The 24,207-nt window shown below is 41.9% G+C and overlaps 1 protein-coding gene across 2 annotated transcripts in view; it reads right to left on the bottom strand.

Annotated features, from left to right (window-relative positions):
* NSMCE2 (NSE2 (MMS21) homolog, SMC5-SMC6 complex SUMO ligase) overlaps positions 1-24,207 on the bottom strand; it is a 217,346-nt gene that overhangs the window by 108,136 nt on the left and 85,003 nt on the right. Inside the window, exon 5 of one of the 2 annotated variants that reach the window (XM_043601745.1) lies at positions 329-412. The exons of the other annotated variant lie outside the window; for it this stretch is intronic. Within the exon in view, the coding sequence (XP_043457680.1) occupies positions 329-412 (84 nt within the window). The remainder of the gene's footprint in view (positions 1-328; positions 413-24,207) is intronic. 2 annotated transcript variants of the gene reach the window in all.

Genomic DNA, 24,207 nt, shown 5'->3' with positions numbered 1-24,207 from the left:
TTATAATTTAGTAAAGTCCCACCCGACAGTGTAATATTTGATGCCATATTCACTTAAAAAAACAAACAAAAAAACAAACCTCCGGGACTCACTTCAGAGTTGTAACGGGTTTTGCCCTGATATCCTTCTTAGCAAGAAATTGCGGTTAATGATTTATTGAAATCTGGTCTAAGTTCCGTTATATTCATAGATGAGCTGAACATGTCACTGAGAACTGGGCTGTATTGTTTCCAGAGCAGTGTGTGGGATCTGAAACCTTTTCAAATGCTACTGGGACTGTTCTGAGGAAAGAGAGAAAGATGAGAACGGAAGAAAAAAATTCTATAACCTCGTCCATTGCCTGCTCTACTTGAATCCTTATCCTTAATCTTGTCGACCTCATTGTGTCTTCTATCTTCTTTAGGTTTCACTGCTGCAAGAGAGACCCAGGTTAGGAAGTGTGACTTGAGAATGATGCCAGGATCAATGTTGACAATGAGATGAGAGCCAGAGTGAAGCCAGAAGAGGCCGAGAAGCCAGAACTGGAAATGAGTTGTCAGAGATGCTCATGATGAGGCGTCTACAGTATACATTCCACCCCTCCATACAGGGGTGAAATCTGCCAAACCGAACAAGTAATACTCACCCAGAAGAAAAGGGTCTACTCTCGCTGAGATCATTTAATTTGGTACTAAGTGAAATGTGCACATCATGAAGATGTTCTTAATACACTACTTCTGGGAAGAATTATTCTTGTGAAGTGTGGAATGGGAAGGAAGCATGAGGCATGGCGACATGGATGCGCATCACCTGGGACATCCAGCAGTCTGCTCCCACAGATGCCCTCAAGGTAGTATTTACCTTGAGGGGCCTCACAGACTCTGACACCCGATCTCATGGACTGGACCCAGGAATGCAGACTCATGCTAACAAAACTCACAAGACACAGATGTATTAAAAAAAAAAAAAAAGAAGAAGAAGAAGGCGACTTTATTATTTACAGTGAACAACAGAAGAATCAGGTGTACTGAATGTATCAGCCTGATAGTGAATTATCTCCTTGGGAAGGAAAATTTACCGCAGGGAAGCGTGGTGGGCGTGGAAGCAGAGCAAGTGGAGTTAATTACACAGGATTCCAGCACCAAATGGCGTAAATCTCTGCAGCTCTCTACAAGAGGGTTACCCACCTGCCAGGCAGGCTGGATGCTTGCCTCAGCCTGGCAGGTGCCACTGCTCAGAAGGTGCTTTGCTGGGTATCACCACAATTAAATTGATCGGTTTTCTTTTTCTCTGTTTGAGAGACAGAGAAAATGCTCATCTGATGAAGATTTTATATGTTTGGGCAGTTTTAAGATGTCAATACCCTCAATTAGGGTATAGTCAAATTTTACTGTCCAAGGAGTCTTTATGTCTCTTAAGATCACAATGGCTCTCTTGGCTTTAATCTCTTAGATGTTCATTTCTTCGATTAATTTTCAGAGAGTATTTTCATTTCCCTGCTTTCTGAGATCAAGAGGGGCACCGCAAGGTGGACTCCACATTTGCCTACAGGTTCCACAAAGTGTCAGTTAAAGTCAAATCAACCTGTACTCACTGTGCCAACTTTATGCCCACTGCTGTGCCAGGTACAAAATAACATTCAAAACAGCCTCTAAGGAAATGTTGTATCCGCTGGATGCCTACAGCCTTTCTCTCTTTTTAAGGTACAAGAAATATAAAGATAAACACAACATTGTCTTGTTCCCTTTAAGTCTTGCAAAGGAACAAGATACGTGTGTTTAAAAAAAAAAAAAAAAGAAGAAGGTGCTGTGCCAAGTGATATAAAGCATGGCAGAGGGAGTCCTTTTATATTTATGGGCAGAGACAGAAGCCACATCTTTCTGTAAGTCTGATTAAAAAAAAAACAAAAACAGGGGCGCCTGGGTGGCGCAGTCGGTTAAGCGTCCGACTTCAGCCAGGTCACGATCTCGCGGTCCGTGAGTTCGAGCCCCGCGTCGGGCTCTGGGCTGATGGCTCAGAGCCTGGAGCCTGTTTCCAATTCTGTGTCTCCCTCTCTCTCTGCCCCTCCCCCGTTCATGCTCTGTCTCTCTCTGTCCCAAAAATAAATAAACGTTGAAAAAAAAATTTAAAATAAAAAAACAAAAACAAAAACAAAAACAAATAACACTGATGATTACTTAAAAAATTTAACAACAGTGAAGCATGAAATAGAAGTTCCTTCCTTTCTACTTCTCCACCCTCTCAAGGTTGCCCCCAGTAGTGCAGTGAATACTCTTCCAGATCTTTTTCTACATATATGAAACACACACACACACACACACACACACACACGCACGCACACGCTTCAGCAGCCCCAAACACACATATTTATATACATAAACATAAATTTATATATTATATCAACATGCAAAATTTATATATTACACATCCCATTTATGTACTATATATACACATATGTGAGACTGTAATATATATATTGTTTTATAACTTCTTCTACATTTAATTTTTTGTTGTCAGTTATAACATGTATTTTAAAAAGTACAAAAAATAAATATGCTGTTTAGAAACCAAACTACTGTTTGCTCCCACCAAGTCAATAAACAGAAAATTCTCAGTGCCCCAGAAACCCCTGTGCCCCCCCCCCCCCCATATCATCATGCTGAATCTTATGTTAATCATTTCCTAGCTTTCTGTATAGTCTCACTACCTGTGAGGCAGGCAAAGCTCAAATTAGCCTGCATCAAATGCCCTCAGGGCAACAGCAGCTTCTGTTCTCTAAATCTCCATGGATTCTCACTGTTTCTTAGATTTCCTCTGATTTTCAGTCCTTTGCTGCTCTGAGGATGTTTTCTTATACTATTCAATAGTTGGGGTTGTTTTCAGCAAGAGGATTGTTCAAGTAATGTGATGGGCTGTATTTCCAGTAACAGAAATCTGTGTCACTTGTCAACTTCTTTCTGTGTTACAGTTATATGTATAAATGTAGAGTCTTACCTACTAGATCCTGACTCCTTGGGGGTTATGGGAGGCAAATGTTCTTAATCTGCCACGGCACACACAGTGAAATATGCAGACAATGCACAAAGAGTACAGAGCAAAGGAACGGACATGAGAACGAATATGGAATTACACCTGTTCCGGAGGGGTTGCCATTTCCTTGTTTCGAAGGGAGAGGAGATGTGGATGCATAAAATGATCTGACATGAAACAATTTGAGGCAACAAGGCAATATTTTCAACGAAATCACCTCCACTCACCAACGTGGGAAGTTTTCCAAGATACATTGTCAAGTGAAAAAAGAAAGTTGTAAGACGGTGTCTGTGTATAAGACAGATCTATCTCTATCTCCCACGTGTGTAAACAGGCATGTGTGTGAGTGTGTGCCCACACACATTCTTGTTTATGGCCAGAAATAATGGCTGTGAGAGCACGTAGCAGTGGTTACTTCTATGAACGGGGCCTGGGAAGCCAGGAGTTAACCTTTTCATTTTCAAGTGTCCTATATAATCTTTTTACATGAAGCAATACATTATTTTGATAGTTAGGAGAGAAACTTTTAAATTCCATTCAAGGGGAAACATATCTGATGAGAGAGATCAAGAAGAAAAAACAGACAGGAAGACATAAATTATTGGGGAAGGCTCCTTCAAAAAGGCAGGACCTGAAATGAGTCCCAGGCCCTGGTAGAGTTCACACTGGGAGGACAGAGGTGAGGAAAAAGCAGGGCGATACGGACAAGAGCTGTGCGTGAGCACATGTTAGGAAGAGACGAGAACGACACCTGAAGAGGACCCCAAGGAAGCTCCCCTGGCTCAGGTTAACTCCAACTCCAGTTTATACCGAGGGGCGTGATGTCTAATCAGACACAACGGCATCAAACAGCATCAAATGGGCAACGTCATCAATATTAAGAGCTTATCACTGGTTTCATGGGAAACAGAAGTCACTACAGGGTACTTGACAAGGCAGTAACAGAATACCAACCTCGTGGAGTACTTCGTGCAGAATGAAATCAAACGTGAAAAATCCCTAGTAATTTGTAAAGTGCTGCATCAGCAATGATAGGTTTTATTACGCAAGAGTTACATTTTGGGGAGGTTATCATGGTATTTTGGCACAGAATGTACCAAACAGGGGCAGAAAAACTCAGGGCCAGGAGATTCCTCAGCAACAGAATACACCTGTAAGAGCTCGTCCAGTTTTCACAACCTGAGACGTGCGGGTAACGGCCCTGCCTCTCAGGTTTGTTGAAGATTAAGTGCACATAAAATGGCACGGTCACAATGTATCAGTTCGTTTCTCCTCAACGCTATCAGAGTCCAGATGTATGCTGATAAAAATAAAAACTGATGCCCTGGCCAAGGGAATGAAAAAGATAAAGCCTGAGACTTTTCTAAATAAATAATCAGTAAGGATCTATTTCTGGGATGCCGGGAATGACCGAGGAAAAGATGATTTCTAGCTATCCAGCAGGGGAGACTGGGGAAATGGTCATGTCCCTGAAAGAAATCTACCCAGATCTGCGATCCACAACATCTCTGGAGTCAGGACACTCCTATCACATGACTTTCACCTCCACTATCTGGTACTCCCGACCCATAACCCTCCCCACTGGGTTTGGGGCAACCTCCTTATGTTAGTATAAATAGATCGTGAAATATTTTAACATAAAAGTGTACTTATATCTATTTTATTTGGGGAAAAAATGTCCAGGATACATTAAAAACCTCAAGACAACGGAGACACGCAAAAGTCACTGACGACTCATTTACCACAATGGGCAAAATTTAGCAGTACCTTATGACAAATCAAAATGAGCTCCATGTTTGACTTGAAGGAAGAAAGATTCTAGATAAATAAAATATGTGACAGAATTAAACATCTTTGTTTTAAAATTATTTGTATCATCTGAAGACCTGAATCGCAAAATTATGAAACCAAAAAAAGTTCAATAAAAATTAATAAAATAAGTGATTCTTATGTACTGTGTTTTAAAAATTCCCTGCTTCTAAGGGGACTCTTGACTTCTGAGTTCCATGTTACAGCCCTGCGCTGTGGTCTCGAAGTAGAGTTTATTACTGCTTTCCAGTATTCCAGAGGTCTCAGTTGGATACACTTTGTTGCCCAGCTCAAGGTCAAAAGCTCGAGGAATATTATATGACAGAAAGCAAAAATTCCAAAAGCTTAAAAGTGCTCCTCTATCATGCTTCAGACTACTTTTCTGTAAGACCACATCTCTGCAGAAGAGGACAGAGTTGGCAATTGTGTAACTAAGCCTCCAGAACTAGTTACAACTCTGGAATGTGATCTGTGTTTTGCAATATACTTGTTCACCATCATATGAAAATCTTGGGAAATAATGTATCTTGTTTACCTGCTAGTTCCTGTCAGAGAATAACTCATTTAAAAGAATGTTAAGGCAATTTCTACATACTTGACAAACTAAACAGGGGGGGAGGAAGAGGGGGGGAGGAGGAGGGGGGAGGAGGAGGAGGAGGAGGAGGAGAGGGAGGAGGGGAAAAGAAATCTATTCTTGTTTCACAGTAAGATGGGAAGGGGAGGTAGGAGAGGGTGCATACGAAACAAAACTGGCTCTGAGCAGCCGGCTGTTGAAGATGGGGGTGAGAACACAGAAGTCCACCCTCTAACTGTGCCTTCAGAATGAGCCTCCCCGAAATGCACCGCTGTGGCCTGTGCATTCTTTTGAGCTGAAGACAATCAGGGCCCACAAGAGTCAGGAAGAGCTTTTCACCTCCCGCTTAACTGCCTCTAACAATTTAAGTAGAGGGCTTGGTCCTGGAAGAGAATCACCACCAGAGATAACTACAGAGACCGGGAGCTGGGTGTGGTGAGCTGAGGGGAGCTGGCAAAGCCTGCTGGTTCGAAGTCCTCTCTGTGGTCCACTGGCTCCGGATGGCATGACGAACATTTGTTTACCAAATATCGGCTCTTCCCATCTCCCTGCGAGGTGTCTTCCTTCCCTCTGAAGCGCCAGACTCCTGCCACCTTCTGTTTAGCTCGGGGTGGCATAGAAACCTCAGCTGCCTCTCATATTTTTGTGGGGCTCCTGGACCTAGGCAATTAGGTTTGTCTTTCTCCTTTTAATCTCCTGTTAATCTTAAATCGGTTTCATTAACAGACCAGTCTAAGGAACCCAGAAGGGTAGAGGCAAACATTTTCCTCCCTGTACCTACTTTGTATGTGGAAAGGCTTCATAATCAAAAGTTTAAAAAAGGCACCCACCCAGTTTTTCAAGACTGTCTCCTAGCTCGGTGTCTACGAAGGACTATCACAGTTTTATGAACAGAACTACAAAAAAAAAATACATCATCCTGAGAACACTGAGTTAAGATTTCTACAACTCCTGAGGCTTATATTTGCCCAACGACAAAATTACTGCAGACAATAATCCTGATTACGCTCATAACTGTTCTGTAAAGCAGTTTCACATACATGATCTCAACTGATCTTTAGAATAACACTGTGAGATACGGTGGGTAACATTCCAACTTATGAGAAAGAAATACGAGGTTCAGAGAAATTAAGTGACATTCATGCATGCATGCATGCATGCATGCATTCCACAAACATTTACTGAACACCTCGTATCTGTCAGGCAGATCTGTCCTGGTATTAGGAATTAAGAGACAAAGAAAACGTGAAAATGTGATTCCGTCTTTCTAGAGGTGCCTGGTCTAGTAGAGGGGAGAGATTTACAGACAGAATTACATGATGATGTGATGCATGGTACAATGCAGTGATTTTCAAAAACTTTAAACATGATCTGCACTAAGAGATGACATTTTATGTCACAACTCAGTGTATATGAACATATGTTGAAACGGACAAAAGTTTTATGAAATCACATGGTGCATGTGGCATTTTCTAACCTACCCTGTTCAGCATCTTTTATAGCAAAATGCTGGTCAAGACCTTTTACAATGATGTCATTATTCACTAGTGGGGTGTGACCTACAGTGCGCAGAAGAGCTACGATCAGAGTTCTGAGGTGATAATGCACAAGGAAATGCAAACTCTGTCCCAGGGAATGAGAACGAGCTTTCAAGAGGTTGGTGTCTGAGCACGTATCAATATTAAAGTGGCAGAGCTAGAACAAAAGTCTTGAGATGCTTTAATCACTTTGCTTTGGCAATTGCTGCTGTTTTATGCTAGACACATACGAAGCAGCAACCGACTGTGAATTCCAGATAAGCTACAGAAACAAGCTCTTTTCTTGAAGACATGTCAGCAACCATTCATTCACATTTACCAAATCCTCGCTGCAGCATAGCACTTCCTGTAGCTTGGCTCACCCTGCTTCCTTCCATCTGTAAAGCCATTACGAACATTCTGAGACTATCAGGTTTATTTTATGACTAACAGTCCTAAATATCTGTCCTCTCAAAAATTCTCTAGAATCGGGGCGCCGGGGTGGCTCAGTTGGTTGGGCGACTGACTGTGGCTCAGGTCACGATCTCATAGTTTGTGAGTTCGAGCCCCGTGTTGGGCTCTGTGCTGACAGCTCAGAGCCTGGAGCCCGCTTCGGATTCTGTGTTTCCCCCTCTCTCTAAACCCTTCCCCTGCTCACACTCTGTGTCTCTCTGTCTCTCTGTCTCTCAATAATAAATAAACGTTTAAAGAAATTTAAAAAAAAAAACGTAAAATCAGATACTGTCATTTTTATTAACTACCGGTCTATACCATGATTTTGTTCAGTGCTTTAATCCTCTATCTCAAGAGTCTCAAACTATTTGCTGTCAATGCAGGGCAGCTGTACAGACACTCAGTGAAGGAAAGAGGTAGCGAGCGAGAGCTGATGGCTCCGGGAGAACGAGTGTCTCCTGCTGCTGCCCTCTGCTGTCTAAGAAAGACAGGGGCAAGATCAGGGAGACCCATCAACTTGACTTTGCTTTGCCATTTCTTCCAATTGGAATGTTTCCTTTTTACGTAGGTGTTTTGAGGCTCATTTGCCCAAGTGAACCAAAGATTCTTTTCATGAACTTGACCTAGTCTCCTAAGTTCTTTGTGCCTTTTATCCATTAAGCAACAAAGAAAGAAAAGGTGCATTCCCACATCAGCATGTGATCAGCTTACAATGGTACCACTATTCACTGCGTATTCAATAAATATTCATCACGGACACCGATATTGATGCTGAATAGAAAATAAACAAAAGGAAGTAAGTGAACTGAGCTTCGTGAGATGGAGGAACTACCGCTGTTTTTCATCCCTACTTCCCCAAGGGGGGGAGATGCTTTGAACATCAAGGGTAAAAGATTTTGTTGGCTGAAGGTTGAAAAAACAGTATTCTTAATTAAAATCAAACCAAACTGAACCACCCCCAAAACACCAACCAGCATTTGTGCCTTTAATCATAGAATTGTAGGGTCTTAATAAATGGAAAGTATTCTGGGCTATGCTTTATAGGTATTAACTCAGTAACAGAGGACTAGCCAGAAGGAAATGAGAATTCTACTTTTGAGAAAGTTACTGAAAAGCATAAGCCATTTATAAAGACATCCTGATCTTAGGATGAATCTCTTTGTTTGGAAGAGACACTTAGGGTTGATACCTTTGAATATTTTGAGGAAGTCTGAATAGGTCAATGAATTACAGTCTACAAGGTCTTAAAAAAAAGATTTTCATGTTTTAGACTACACAAAAGAGTTACTTCAAGAATACTCACTCTTTTGATTTAGAGCACCAGGGATAGCATTTTCAAAAATCTGTAAATATTTAGTTGAGAATCAAATGATAAAATACTAAAACAATCAACTAAAGATTACGTAGCTAAAAATACTACAAAACAGACTCCTGACTTTTTAATCTGTAATTATTCTTTTACAGAAAGTAGAACTAGGGAATAAAAAAAACTGGGCTCTATTTTGAGGATAAAAGCTGAATTTCACCTAGAACAGAGGCTTGGTATGATTTTACTTCCTAAAATCTTTCCTGCTCACTTCCAACTCTGAATGAAGCATCTCCAAGTGACTGTGCTCCTCTAGGTGCCTCAAACTCCGTATGTCCAAAACGAAACTCTAATTTGCTACTTTTTCCTCCCGACAACCTTCCCAGACAACCATTCTTCTTAATTCCAGTGACCTCTAAAATGGATATACACAAGAAAATCTGCTGGAAAGGAGAGTAATATAAAATTGTAGTATTTCTGTCCTGGATACATACTCAAAAGTGTTTAACTATCGGGCTACCTGGGTGGCTCAGTCAGTTAAGCTTCCTTCCGACTCTTGATTTCGGCTCAGGTCATGATCTCATGGTTTGTGAGTTCGAGCCCCGCACTGGGCTGTGCATTGACAGTGTGGAGCCTGCTTGGGATTCTCTGTCTTTCTGCCCCTCCCCAGCTCACGCACACACTCTCTCTCCCAAAATAAATAAATAAACTTTAAAAAAAAAAAAGAAAAGAAAAGAAAGAAAAAGAGTAACCATTAAGGAGTATGTGATTAAAAAAAAAAAAAAAGTTGAGACCACGAACCTAATCTAGACCTCCTCGCTGCCTTGAGACCATCTGTCATCTGTCTTCCCAGTGTGTGAATCCTCCGTCCAAATCTCTTCTCCCCGTGTTTGTATTTCCAACGGTACTTAGACCGTTGACGCATTTTGCTTGGATTTCTGTGGTAGTTGTCAATCTTGTCTCGCTCCTTGCGATATCTTTTCCCAACTCACCCTTCACTCTGTCACCACGATTATCTTCACTAGTCAGATAATATCACTCATCAAAAAACCAGCAATGCCTACAAACACCTAACATAGTTTTCAGGGCTTTCTATTCTCTTATCTCCACCTAGGAAAGTAGTGTGCAAAAAAAAAACAAAAAAAAAAAACAAAAAAACCATGAATCTCAGGACTACATTTGAGTTTTGGTCCTGCCTTTTACAAGCTTTGTGAGTTTGGGGGAAATCACTTAGGTTTCCTGAGCTTTTATTTCCATCTTTGAGTAGTGCTAAAAATAGCTCACAAAACTGTCATGTAAATCAACTGAGATTATATATGGGCAGGAACTTATTAGCAGAGAGCCAGGCACACACTAACTGAGCACCGACTGTCTGACCCCCTACGAGCTCTGGGTTCATGAGCTGCTACTGCCCTCTGCCTCATTCCCATTACACTTGCCCCCATGGTCCTGGCACGCGACACACCAGCCCCTCTGGAACATTTGCTTTCTCCAACATGCCATGCACTCCCAGCCGCCTGTGGGTCGGATTATACTATACTCACAGCCTCACATGCCCTTTGCTGCTTTCTCCAAGCGAAATTCTACCCAAGCCTCAAGGCCCAGCTCAGATGTCAACTCTTCCAGGAAGTCTTCCCTTTATTCCACCGATCAGAATTAACCACTTTTCCTTTGTGTTCTCCCTGCACACTGCTTGCAGCTTTACTTTAGTATTTATTTCGCTGACTCATACTAAACCATTATAATTATATTAAAAGCAAAATTACATTTACATACATGTTACCTGCATAAATTGTAAGCTTCTTGAAGACAGAAAGCATGCTTTTCTTCTTTTTATTCTCAGCAATTAACACCTTGTACAGGAACGATTTCATAAATGTCTGCTGACTGAATAAACAGATGTATCAAAGCATTTGCAAAAGGAGTAAATTTTTACCAGAAGAAAACACCAACCACTTGGCCCAACTTTTGAAGTAATCTTTAAAAAACAACTTCTGCCTGAAAAATACACCATTCTTTAATCTTTACAATACATAAAATTTAAAATAGCAAAGAAGTGCCCTAAAAATGGTGCACTTTGATAGTGCGGACTCAATGCAAAAAACTTTACTTTTAAACTACCAAGCTGACTTTAAAAAATGATAATATCCATTATTATCCACTGACTACCAGTGAATATAACAGAGGACAGTGTTTCAATGAGGAAAATCCTGGTGCATTAATAAAATGGAATATTAGGCATCATTTTAAAATCATGTTTCCAAGTATTTAATCAGCTCACATTATAATGAGCGAAATAATCAGGACACAAGCCTGATCTCAATTTTGCAAGCGTGTATTTTATAGGAAAAAAGACTAAGGAAATACAGAAGATGTTAGTATGTGGCTATCTCTCAGTGGTGGGATTATAGGTGATCTTTATATTTTTTGACCCTTATATTACCTGAATTTTCTACAACATACACGATTGTTAGCAAAGTAATTTTGAAAAGACTGAATATAAAGAAATTCTAATTAATGCTGAATCAGATTTTCAAATACATAGGAGTCTTACTGGCCCAATAAGAGACCTCCTGATTTTTAGTATTAATCTCAATTATGCAGGCATAATTAAAAACCAAAAGCTAATGCCAGAGCTTAGAAAAAGATACTAATAAAAGTCTTCCTCGATTGCACACAGAAAGAGTAAGTGAGCACTGGACTAGCCAGCTGGTAGGCAGCAAAGCCCCAACTCTGGACGGGGAAAGACTCAGCTGGCGTTTCAGCTGGGCCACTTGTCAGCTGTGTGACTTGCTGTCTCTGAGCCGTAGTCACCCCACCCACAAATCAGGGGGTACCCCCCCCCACCTTCTCCCTGTTACCCAGGTGCAGACACCATTTACGAAATCTCTACTACGATGCCTAGAACACGGCAGGTGCTCCTCTGCCTCGTGTCGCGTGGATCTGGGGACTGTCAGGATCCACCTGACTGAAGATGGATGAGGAGTACAGGGGGGCTCACTCTCACTTAAAGAGAACACAAGGGGCCTGGGTGGCTCAGTCGGTCAAGTGTCCGACTTTGGCTCGGGTCGTGATCTCACGGTCTGTGAGGTCGAGTCCCGCATCGGGCTCAGTGCTGACAGCTTGGGCCCTGGAGCCTGCTTTGGATTCTGTATCTCCCCCCACCCTCTGAAAAATAAATAAACATTAACAAACAAACAAACAAACAAAAAACTAAAGAGACTAGAAGGTCTGGCTAAGCTTGCTGGGCAGCAAAGGCTGATTCTGAAGCAGGTGCTGAGTGGCCACCAGCACTTCAGACTGAAGCAGCCATCCCGCTGGCAGATACCTCTGCGAGGGGGACGGGTCCACAACGAAGCTGCTGAGGGTGGGGATTAAGAAGGACACAGAAAGATGGCGGGGGGGGGGGGGTAGGGAGAGAGCAAGTTCTAAAAGGCAGTGCCGTCTAAAGGGCACAGAGAAGAGGAAGCCGAGGGAGAAAGCAGAAACAACCAGGCTGTCAAACAGGGAGGAGCAAGGGGGAGAGGGAAAGTTGTCCCTTCCTCTTCTTTATCTTGCCCACAAATATTCTCTCCCAACCCCAACAGCTGCATCTCCAAAACGACATCTGTATTCTCAGGAGTGACCCCCACTCCCTCTGACAGGTGGCATGGCTTCCTCCGGAGTCAGGAAGTGAAAATCTCGGGAAACACTCACGTAGCGTGGCCGGCAAAGCCCAAGCTGGCATCCCAAGCCCTCAAGGCGCCGAGGTGTCAAGGATGCCATCTAGAACCGATCCCGGCTACAGACGGGAGGGGGCACAGTGCCAGGAAAGCGGCCGTCCACCCGTCTCCTTTCTGTTCCTGAGCATCCCATGTCCTCACTTGCACTTCAACTACAAAGGATGCACTGTCTTCAATTACAGGCGACCCACGCGAACGCCCCGTGATTAGAGTTCACCATCTGATAACTGTATGGTCACCTTCCCTTTCCGGTGAATTTATAAAATGTTATTTTAGAATGTCAGGATGAGACAAGTTGAAAAGAAAGCTCACACAAAGACTGGGGCGCAAGAAATATTTAGTCAGAAGCCGCCATGCCCTCAGGGAACAAATGCCTCTCTTTCCACAGCGCATCATCTTGATCCCTGACGTTAGTTTAATAGGCAGAGAAAAAAGCCCGGGACAAAATGTTTGATTCTGGTTTTCTTGAAGAAAACTGTATGTGCTTTTTTTTTTTTTTTTTTTTTTTTAACAATATAAAGTGTGTGTACTGAATCAAAAGCGTAAATTATTGCTAAGTGTTACATATGTGGGTGCTAAGTGAGGGCAACTTCGGTGACTTCCATGAGGCTGTAACAAGTCTATTAAAAATCCAGCTTTTGGAAATCATTACTGGAAAATAAAAAAAAAGAAAAAAAGAAAAAAGAACCGCGGATACTATGCCTGGAAATGCGTTTATACCCACCAAGCCGAATCATAATTTGCCTACAGTGGACCAAAGCTGGGCTGCATGAGGTGAGAACCACAGGGTCCTTGGAGACAACTCTGTTCAGCAAATAAGGACGGTGGGCCATGTTAAGAGAAAACCCTTTCTTATAAAATTGGCCAAGACATTAAAAAATACCCTACCAAAGAAAACAAATGTCTCCCAAAGCACTGAAACTAACACAAAATGCCAGGGGGCCTCCCTGGCAAAGCTTCTTTGCTCCCTGTCCCTGGACGCCCTGCTTCTCAGGAGGTGCTTCACCTACAGGACGCGGGCGCAGGGCCAGCTGATGGTTTTCACTTCTTCCACTTCAGCTGCAGCCATCGGGAACGTGGACAGAGCCAAGGAAGAAACAAGAGCTGCAGGGTCTGAATAACTGTTTGGTAGTGGTGACTATAAAAAAAAAAAAAAAAAAAAAAATCGTTGGGCTGGAGGTGAATGGAGTTGACAGGACAGAATGAGGTTGTCAGAGAACTTAGAAGAGCCACGACACGAGGGAAGGAACACGGCCTTCGGATGATGGAAAACTTTACTTGGAGCTGAGCTGTTTCCAGGCACTGCTCTCTGAATGGCAGAACCCTGCACTGGTTTAAGAGTTGATTTTAGTCTCTGAGGTCATGTGGAAGAACACTGAGTCCTCAGACTCAGCTCATTTCAGGGACTGGCACATATAGCCTAAGAAAGATATGCTGGGTACGTGGTAAATCGCTCTCAGAATTAGCCTACTTACGAAGGCACTTTGTTTTAGCAACACAGATTTTAGCAAAAGTACTCCAAAATCATCACTCATTTTTAAAAAAAAATCTAATGCTCCACAAAAGAGATCCCGTTATTCCTGGTGTACTGACCCCCCACTTTCTCCTACTTATTCTAAGTGTCCTTTCTTTTTCCTCAGCAAAGCCAATCAACAAGAGGCAGTTTATGCAATGGTTAAAGGCATGGACTCTGCAGCCAGATTTCCTGGGTATGAATCATGAATATGAAGTTGGGCCAACTGCTCAGCTCTGAGTCTCAACACCTTCCTTTGTAAAATGGGAACGATACCACCATCTCCACCTCACAGCACCCTGAACACAGCTGGTACACAGTAAGTGCTCATACAATGTCAACAGTTGCTATTGGCTTAAAAAAAAAAAAAAAAGTTACTACCACAAGGTCATGACATCTTTGTACCTAGACTTTAAAAAAAAAAAAAGCAGATGATGAGTGTATTTAATAATTTGCCTAACTGCCTCTCCAAGTGAAGACTGCGCTTCTTGAAGGCTTATTAATTTTTTTTTATCTCAAATATCTCACACATTTCTGGCATATAAGAGCTCAATAAACTGAATACAGAAATGAAGGAAAGGAACGGAACAAAACTTGGCTGACTACATATGGTGAGCAGTTGTACTACTGGTCATAGAAGTACATTCAGATTCAGTGAGCTTTTATTGAATACCTACTGTGTGCTGGGCCCCGCACGAAGACTTTAGGTTATCTTCGTACATTTCTATGGACGAGACCCACCTACACAACTGTAATAAACACAGAGTGGCTACTGGGCTATGCTGAGATTTATCTGGATTAGCCCTTTCAGCTTACAACCTGAGAAGCGTTGGTTAACTAGACCTTGAGTTAATTTTCCAGCCACACAAATAACTCGTTTATATACCTCCCAAACGTAGCGGCAGAGGGTCAGTGTGACCACGACACCGGAGAATGCTATGGCACGACCTGGCAGCCTTCGCATCTTAACCTAGATCCTCTAGATCTAAGTAAGGCAGGATGATGGAATCCCTTTGGGATACAAAAAGCACCTTGGTGATATTTTTAGCACTCACAGGGTCCAAGCCAGAAAGCCCGGCTTTAAAGGTTCTCTTTAACCACAGAATAAGGAACTACATTTCACACTCAAGGTTTGGCAGCAACCCAGTTTTCAAATGTTAGGTTTTCATGAAATCACCATATGTCATAGGGAAAATTCATATTGATCTCAGCTCTTTTACTCTTTCCTTTATCGGGAAGAAAATTCTAAGGCGATGTAAATGGGTAAGTGAATTTCAGTCTTCTGAAAGGGCTTTTCGGGTGTGGCTGAGATAGCTAACTTTGAAAACTTAGCAACACAGGATACATTATGAGTAAGTTCTTTACTTTTTTTTTTTTTAAATAATGATGCTAACTCACCAGATCCTTCTGAAAGAGTCCTTTTATTAATTTCAATGAAGTCAAGTAGAGAACAAGTTGTAATATGAAACACAATTTATGCAACTATGTTGAAATTCTCTGCCAGAATTGCATCTCCCAGTGTAAGAATTTTATGGTAAAACAGTTTCAAAATAATATCAAGCATTAGGTTAGGCTCATTTTGGTTTTAGGCTATCATAGGAAAACTCTCTTTATAAATCATTGAAATCCTAAGGCAAAATGATAGTGCCTTTAAATAGAAAAAAAAAAACAAACAAAAAACAACCCATGTTCCCACAGATTATAATAAAAGAGTTGAAACTAAGCCTCAGTTGAAATTATACTGTTAGGCAACTCCAAAAACTAAACACAAAAACATGTTAAAATAAAAGATTGCAACACCATGGGAAAACCAATCTCATATATATAGTTTTAGATTCTCAGCCATCCTGACCCCAGCTCAGATGAGACCAACTGACGATCCTTAATAGTTTTCCTACAGTTGGCCAACAAGCTGTTCACTCTCTCCTCAGCCACACAGTTACTCGGGGGAAGGCATGCGATACGTGTATTTAAAGGGCCAATAGAAATCCCGTGGGTGGGTTTGGTCTGCCTTTCAAAACCAATGAACTTCCCATTATATAATCTCTAATAACAAGAGAGAACTTTACAGGTCATACACCCAGCTTAACTACAAGGCAGGCTAAGTTACATGCCTCACCACATTAAAAAAAAGAAGAAAAAGAAGAAAAAAGAGGAGGAGGAGGAGGAGGAGGAGGAGGAGGAGGAGGAGGAGGAGAGAAGAAGCTTTCAGGATGGCACATTTCCATCTCATCAGCTAATGTCAGAAAATTAATGACTCCTACTTGGTAGTACTACTAAGCTCGTTTTTTAATAATGATTTTCAGGAAGTATGATGTTTTTGATCAGAAAAGCCCAAGCATCTAAAACAAAACCTCCATGACATTTTATTAATTCTTTAAAAGATAAAGTAAGTCTTTTAACCACAGGAGAATTCTGAGAATCTAGCTTTTCCAGAAAGCCCAAGAAAAATACTTCAGTTTCACCATTCTCAAATTCATTTGACTTTGAAACAAAATAAACATATTACTCTATTTAATATCGTTGCACAAGCGAATTCACAAGAATGAAATCTGTTCAGAGTTCCTAGAAAAAATGTAGCAATACAGGCTGCCAACTTGTTCAATGTCAAGCTCTAGGCAATATAGCAGCACTAGCAGTAAATGACTCAGAGTGAGTCACGCTTAAGCTATTTTTGCTTTTAAAGTACTGCCAGGCACTGTGTTAATATTCAACCCAGAGTAAATTTAGCCCAACAAGAAAACAAGTGTTTCCATGGCTGCTTCTTCACAGTGTTTATGGTATATATGCAGCCATTAGGCACAGGAATCCAGCCAGATAAATTAAGTAGAAATGCTCATCTTTCATTTACATCCAGGCTTCGGAACACTGGAAACACTAAATGCAACTCAGGCTATTCTTCCATCTGCTTCTATCTGCTCTTCCAGAGACCAAACAGCCCATATATAGAGAGTACAGCATTAATCATTCATATAAAAGTCTGTGTCATTAAAGTACCTTCAGTGGATTGCTGTTCATGGATTTCATTTGGCTCCGTATTAGGAGGCATAACCGGTCACATGTCTCTGATGGTACAGCCACAGGAGAAAACAACACTTACAAAGTATCTAGCAGAAACAGTAGAAAACGTGGTCTACGGATGTCAACTGGAATCATTATATGGTATCATGTACAGTGAATGATCAGAGTCTGGTAACGTAGTAATGTGAACACTCAGAAGGTGTGCAAAAAACTTTGTGGGGGATGAATGGCTAGCATCTGATCTGAAACTATCTCAATTTTTCAGAACATGCTAATTTCTATTACAAATGCACATGGAGTTAAACTTGAGTAGCACAATGAATTAGAAATAGATGGTAGGATGGGGCACCTGGGTGGCTCAGTCGGTTAAGCATCCGACTTTGGCTCAGGTCATGATCTCACGGTTTGTGGGTTCGAGCCCCGCATCGGGCTCTGTGCTGACAGCTTAGATGGAGCCTGGAGCCTGGAGCCTGCTTTGGATTCTGTGTCTCCCTCTCTCTCTGTTCCTCCCCTGCTCGCACTCTCTCTCTCCTTCTCTCAAAAATAAAGATTAAAAAAAATTAAAAGAAAGAAATAGATGCTAGGACTTTTCCCTAATGAAACACACCTGTCTGTTTATAGCTCCTTGGCATGTTTAGACTCCTTGGCATTACTGACAGACCCTATGCTACAGTTTGACAGAGTGGTGAGGTATTTGGCTCAGTAAAAAATATGAAAGCTAGCCATCTCAGCACCGGTTTTCAAAGTAAGATACATGCATGCACTGTGGTATGCAAAATCTTAGAATTTCTATTTAAAACTTTTACCTAAAAAATGGAAAAAAATATTAGGTTCCACTAATAATGTACACACTGTATGCAGAACATGTATAGATATACAAAATATCGGGAAGCGGACGCTCCTTCTGATAGGGGAGGTCAATGGAAAATGCATAGAGACCCCTGCTTTAAGGAACACAGCCTCCTGAAGGAAGGAGCCTTCTCTTCCCTTCATGTTCTATTCCAGTATAGTTTTTTACGTGTACATGGTCACTGGCATAAAGGAAGTACAGGGGAAAAGGCTAGGTCAGCAAGCAACTGGAGAAGACAGAGAAATGGGAATGTGAGCAAGCCAAGTCCGGAAGACAGCCGCACAAAGTACCTTGGTGCAGCTGTAATGACAGGACAGAGCAGACAGTCACACAGCCTCATCACGCTCTGCACAAAAGCTGACCAGTGCTCTTATCAAGACACCGAGAACCACAAAGACTCTCTGAAAATGATCATGGAGGTTCAAAAGCTATTTTCAGTGAAGAGCTGGGAAAGCCTAGCACAAGTGTAGTCACATAACGGACATCTTTCGAAACAAAACACATGTTTCTTGGAGAACAAGTGCAAAAAGGGTTCCTTGGTGCAAAAGATGGAAGCTCTTACGATAGTCTCTAACTTGCCTGAACGGCAGCGTGAATTCCCACGGAAAGTATCTAGTGCAGGGGTCGGCATATAATAGGTGCTTAATAAAGCTTTGCAGAACAAACAGATGGAATACAAAACTGCATACCCACAAACATCGAACTTAAAACCCACGCAGTGTAAAGCTCTGTATTTGTTACCTAGATGTTTATTGCATAGGTAACTTTTCGAATCTAAAAGCCCAAGGGACCACAACTTATCAGAATTTTCTGCTTTCTGAGTCCCTGGATCTCTGGTTTCATTAACTCTAATAGCTCTGGGATTCTACTCATCTTTACCTGAAAGCTTACCTGAGTGCAATATAAACAAGTAGTTAAATGTCCACAGAAGGAACATAGTAAAATCTGAGCAGAAGCAAAGATGGCGGGGGGTGAATAGTTGAAGCTTGAGATTTTCAGGGCAGCGAAACTATTCTATGTGTTGTAATAGTGATTGCATGACATCACGCATTTGTCAGAAACCCACAGGCCATCTGATCCAGTAATTCCAATTCTGGGCATAAAAAAATTGAAAGCAGCGACTCAGGCAGGTATGTTTATACCAATCTTCATTAGCAGCATTATAGCCACGAAGCAGAAACAACCCGAGTGTCTACTGACAGATGAATGGATAAACAGAATGTGGTTTATACGTACAATGGCATGTTATTCAGCCTTAAAAAGGAACGAAATTCTGATACACCCTACAACACGGATGAACCTTGAAGACACTGCTGTCCCAAGTGAAATAAGCCAGACATACTTATATGAACGAGGTACATAAAAGAGTCAAATACACAGAGACAGCTGAACAGTGGTTACCAGGGGTGACGCAGAGTTACCGTTCCGTGGGTACAGAGTTTCGGCGCAGGATCGTGAAAAAGTGCTAGAGACGCATGGTGGTGATGACTGCATAACAATGTGAATGTAGTAAACACCACTGAACCGAACGTGGAAAAACAGCTGAAATGGTAAGTAAATGTTAGAAATATTTTACCATCAAAATCCCGTCCCAGAACCGTGTAATACAGTGACCTCTAATGTAAATGATGGACTTTAGTTAATAGTACTGTATTAATATTGGCTCCTCAATTATAACAAATACACCACACTAATCTGTAAGATGCTAAAAATAGGGAAATGGGGAGGAGGGGAAAGCATATCAAAAATCTCTCTACTAGCTACTCGATTTTTCCGTAAACCTAAAACTGCTCTAAAAAAGAAAGTCTGTTAAATAAACAAGAAAGAGCTAACCAAAGGAGGCTGTTCTGTAGCAAAGTCCTTTTTTTTTTTTTTTTTTTTTTTTTTCCCACGTAGTGCCCTCTACTGTCTCCCCAGAGACCTTCTTCCTCATCTGGGACCCAGAGCCCCCACGACTTAGCCTCCTTGCCTATTCTGATCTCATCTCATACTCGTCCGTGTGCACATTAGTCCCAGAGGCCTGGACTCTGCATTCTCTTGCCCCACGGCCAAGGATGCTATTACTATTCCCCAGTCTGTCTAACTCACTACGACCTATGACTTGTCTTGACCTCACTGTCTGTGTATATTCTGGCTGCAAGTGGCCAGCCTACTACTGACCCTTGGTACTCTAAACCTTGATACAGTTCCCTAATTCTGTCTGCTAAGCCAGTGTTTACCTTACTGTAAGGCCCAACCCATCCCAATGGTAATTAAATCTGAGGAGTGCTGGGGGGAAGGATACTGGTAGGAAATGGTACTAACATTCACAAACATTTCTTAAAACAGAAATAAGAGTTCTTTTTCTCCCCCCCTTTTATTTAAGAGTTCTTTACTCGGTGTGAAATGCTTCTCTACAATGCTCTGAGGGGCAGGATTTTAGCTTACCTTCCAATCTCCTGCATTAATTCTATGTTCACAGGGTGGCCTAAACATAAAGCGAGAACTACAAACTTGACTGCCTACCAGGGAAAGACACTGAAAGTGAACCAGCAGAGGACAAACACGAATGGTCAGAGCAGTGACTCAATGAGAAGCACAATTCTTACCTAAGTGCATTTTAAAAACAACAAATCTCAACACTGTGCGAGCCAAAGAAAACTTACATTTCAGGCTAATGTGGCCTACAGACTTCCAGACCTCTGTGTGCTTTGCCAAATGGTGCGGGGCAGAGAGGGGGTGGAGCGGGGGAGAGGGAGGGGGAGATGGAGAGGGAGAAAGAAACAAGAAAGGGGAAGTATGAGTGCCTTATGTAGACTCTACTATTTAGGACAATAAATTTGAGCTGAATCACTCAATAAAAATGTTTATTTATTAAAAGACCAGAGACAAGCTTAGGCCTATGAAAGATATGGGCGTTCAAATCACATTTCAGAACAGCTAACCCTCTGGCCAAGTGAGAACGCAATTAGTAACATGACTGGTCTCATGCACGCTGTTGAGATGCAGACAGCCCTGTGAAAGGACATTCTTCTATGGGCTTCATTTTACCTCCAGTCTCCTCGAAGGGAAAATCGTGTGGCAGAGAATAAAGGCTGAAAAAGAAAAAGAAAAGCACAAATCTCCAAGATTCCTTTCTCATAAAGGGGCCTACTCGTACAAGTAAGGAAGTTCTTCTCGTCCCTATTCTCTTTTTCTACAGGAGAACTTAACTATGACCAGCGATTATTTATGACTAAATGCAATTTTTGGATTAGAAATATTGTTACACATTGATCCTAAGATTAATTTTTTTTTTAACAGATTACATGAGGTAAATGGAACAAAGCCTCTGCATGCCTACCTTGCGCATCTGACTTAGCAGATGAATCAGGACAAGGCACACGGGGTACAGGCCTTGGAGATCAGAAAACAGGCCAGCATTTCATCAAGCCTTGCCTCCTCAGCCAGGTGTTTTGTGCAGCACATAATATACAACTGTAACCCAACAGCTAGAAATGCTACTTTAATAAAGGAAGTATTCGGATTCTGTGAATCAGTACTTTCTAGCCTACCGTGTCTCTCTCTCTTCACCTGATGGACCACCCGAAATTTACAAACTATCTAACATGTCAAAATACTTCAAACTCTCGCAATGACCTTCAGTGGTCGCATATGGAACCTCTGACCTGAATCCTTCCTCCCGTCAAATACTTCAGGCTGGCTAACAACCGCCCTGCCCACCCCGTTCTTCTCACTTTGCTGTCTGGAGAGGTGGTATCGTAGCCTGGTTATGAACTAGGCCTCCCGGCACAGCTCCCACCTGGCTCTCAGTGCCTCAGCTCTGCAGGGGCAGTCTGTTAACCCAGCCAAGTCCCTCTACTTCTTCATTACCCCAAAAGGGCATCTTTTGAGAGATTCTTCCTCCCACGTTCTCAGCCAGAGTGGATCCAGAAAGGTTTTATCTAGGCCTTAGTAGGAAACAGACCATAAAATCTTATTGGTACCTTTAAGTGAATTTGTGTTAGCATCTCTCACAAGGTAAAAGTCAAAAGCAAACAGGCTGGGTTTGAGCCCTGAAAATGATTGATATATAGAGTAACAGATGCTAATAATGTTCCTTAAAATATTCAACACAAAGGCAGGAACTAGTGTAAAATATTTAGAAAGCCATAACCCTCTCTTCTCCAAAGTGACATGGATACATTCTGCCCACTTAGGATCATCAATCTATAAACACTCCCAGAGCACTGGGTGTAACTGAGGGGAAACAACACAAAGACGCAGAACAGCATGACTCTATTTGTCACACCCAAACCTGGAAGTGACAGGTACATGCTCATGGGAAAGAACGTCAGAAACAAGAATTCTCCTGAAAGTTAAGAAATACAGAGTCAATGCAAATATCAGATGATCTGATCAGATGATCAGCAAAGCACTGATAGTGCAAGGGAAATACACGGAAATGTTCGAAAGGATAACAAACATTAGAAACAGAATAAGAACAGTTTATCTGGGACACATAAGTGGCAAAGGCCCAAAAGGTGTAATTAAACTTGAAGTGGCCAGTATGTAGTAGACGGGCTCTCCCACACATTGTTGATAGAAATTTAAACCAATATAATCTTCACGGAGGGCAATTTGTCCTCCACAGGACAATCAAAAAATTCACATATGCTTTGACCCAGCAACTTCACCAGCATTTTTCTTACAGATGTAGACCTACTTGTGTGGAATTTTGTCTGTGGAGTGTAAGACTATTGCAGCAATGTGGGTAATTGTCAATTATCCTCATCATCAGGGAACTGGTTAAAAATTACGAGCTACCGTGTAGTCATTAAGAAGAATAAAGAAGCCCTATTTGTACTGATATGAAAAGAGATCCAAAATATTTAAGTGATAAAAGCCAAGGAGAACAGTATGGCTAACATGATACCATCGAGAGACATACACAGACACAGAGATATTTCTACAGGGATACAAAAGGAACAGGCAACAGTACCTGCCTCCAGGGAGGCAAAGACCCTACTTTTCATCACATAGTCTTGTGTACTTAGTAAATTTTATACTATATGCATATATTACCCAATCAAAAAGATAAAAACTTTAAAGAAGGGCAGGGAATATATGTGTGTATTTAATTTAAAAAAATTTTTTTAATGTTTACCTTTATTTTTGAGACAGAGAGAGAGAGAGCATGAGCAGGGGAGAGGCAGAGAGAGAGATGGAGTACATAGAATCGGAAGCAGGCTCCAGGCTCTGAGCTGTCAGCACAGAGCCCGACGCGGGGCTCGAACTTGTCAACTGCGAGATCATGACCTGAGCCGAAGTCGGATGCTCAACTGACTGAGGCACCCAGGCGCCCCTTTAATTTTTTTTAATGTTTACTTATTTCTGAGAGACAGCAAGAGCAGGGGAGGGGCAGAGAGAGAAGGGGAGACACAGAAGCTGAAGCAGGCTCCAGGCTCTGAGCTGTCAGCACAGAGTCCGATGCGGGGCTTGAACTCACAAACCGTGAGATCATGACCTGAGTCGAAGTTGGACGCTTAACCGACTGAGCCACCCAGGCGCCTCTGTGTGTGCATATTTATATAGAAGAAGTGCTACAGAAAGGAGCAGGCTATCTTGAGCAGAAGTGGGTAGCAAAGGTTTCCCACAGAAGGCACTCTGAGTGAGATGTGCCCCGAGGAGGGGGGAGATGGAGGTGGCCAGGGAAGGCTGCGACTTGCCCCAGAGGCCAGACTGCAGAGGGAGAAAGCCATAAGAAGCCAGTTTTTGTCTGCAAAGTGGCTCAGAAAGAGAGATGAACATTACACAGACACTGAAAAGCTACTCCCTTCCCCACACTTCTCTTCTAGTACTTTCCTTTTAATGGGGCATGTGTATGAATGTACAATATAATCCAGCCACTTACTGAATGTCTATTAGGAGCCAGGAATTCTGCAAGATACTGAGGACATAAAACTTAGTAAGGCCCAGTTCTTGTCCTCAATGAGCTCTCTATCTGAGGAAAATGCAAAACTTAAGAGAGGAAGGATTCCAGAGAGAAAGGCCTGACTTTCAAAGGAAAAGCAGTGATAGACTAGCTACTGATGTTTGTGTCCTGTAAAGGCCACTCAAACAGTGAAACACTGCCTTTGATTTACCAAAATAAAAATTACGCTTCTTATATTCTATTATTAATTACACAGGTGAGTTTAGCACTTTGGCAACCGGTGTATATCTAAGTATTGTACTATTCAGTTGGCAGTAAGTAAAATGGATTATAATCAATCCTTCTCCTTCTCAAAATAGTTTAAATTGTTTAAACAGGACAAAGGAGAACAGAAAGACTGAAAAGCAAATTTACCTGTCAAAGTTAGGAAAGGAATCTCCTCAATTTCTTTCTAGCAGCTCAGCTCTTATGTCTGTCTGGACACACGTGCAGAAAGTACCAGCCAACATCACTTAATGGGGGTTTCCTTACTTTGGTTAA

Source organism: Prionailurus bengalensis, chromosome F2, assembly GCF_016509475.1.
Source record: "Prionailurus bengalensis isolate Pbe53 chromosome F2, Fcat_Pben_1.1_paternal_pri, whole genome shotgun sequence".
Lineage (NCBI taxonomy): Eukaryota > Metazoa > Chordata > Mammalia > Carnivora > Felidae > Prionailurus > Prionailurus bengalensis.
Note: the sequence above shows the minus strand (reverse complement) of the source record. Positions and strands in the feature narration are given on the sequence as shown.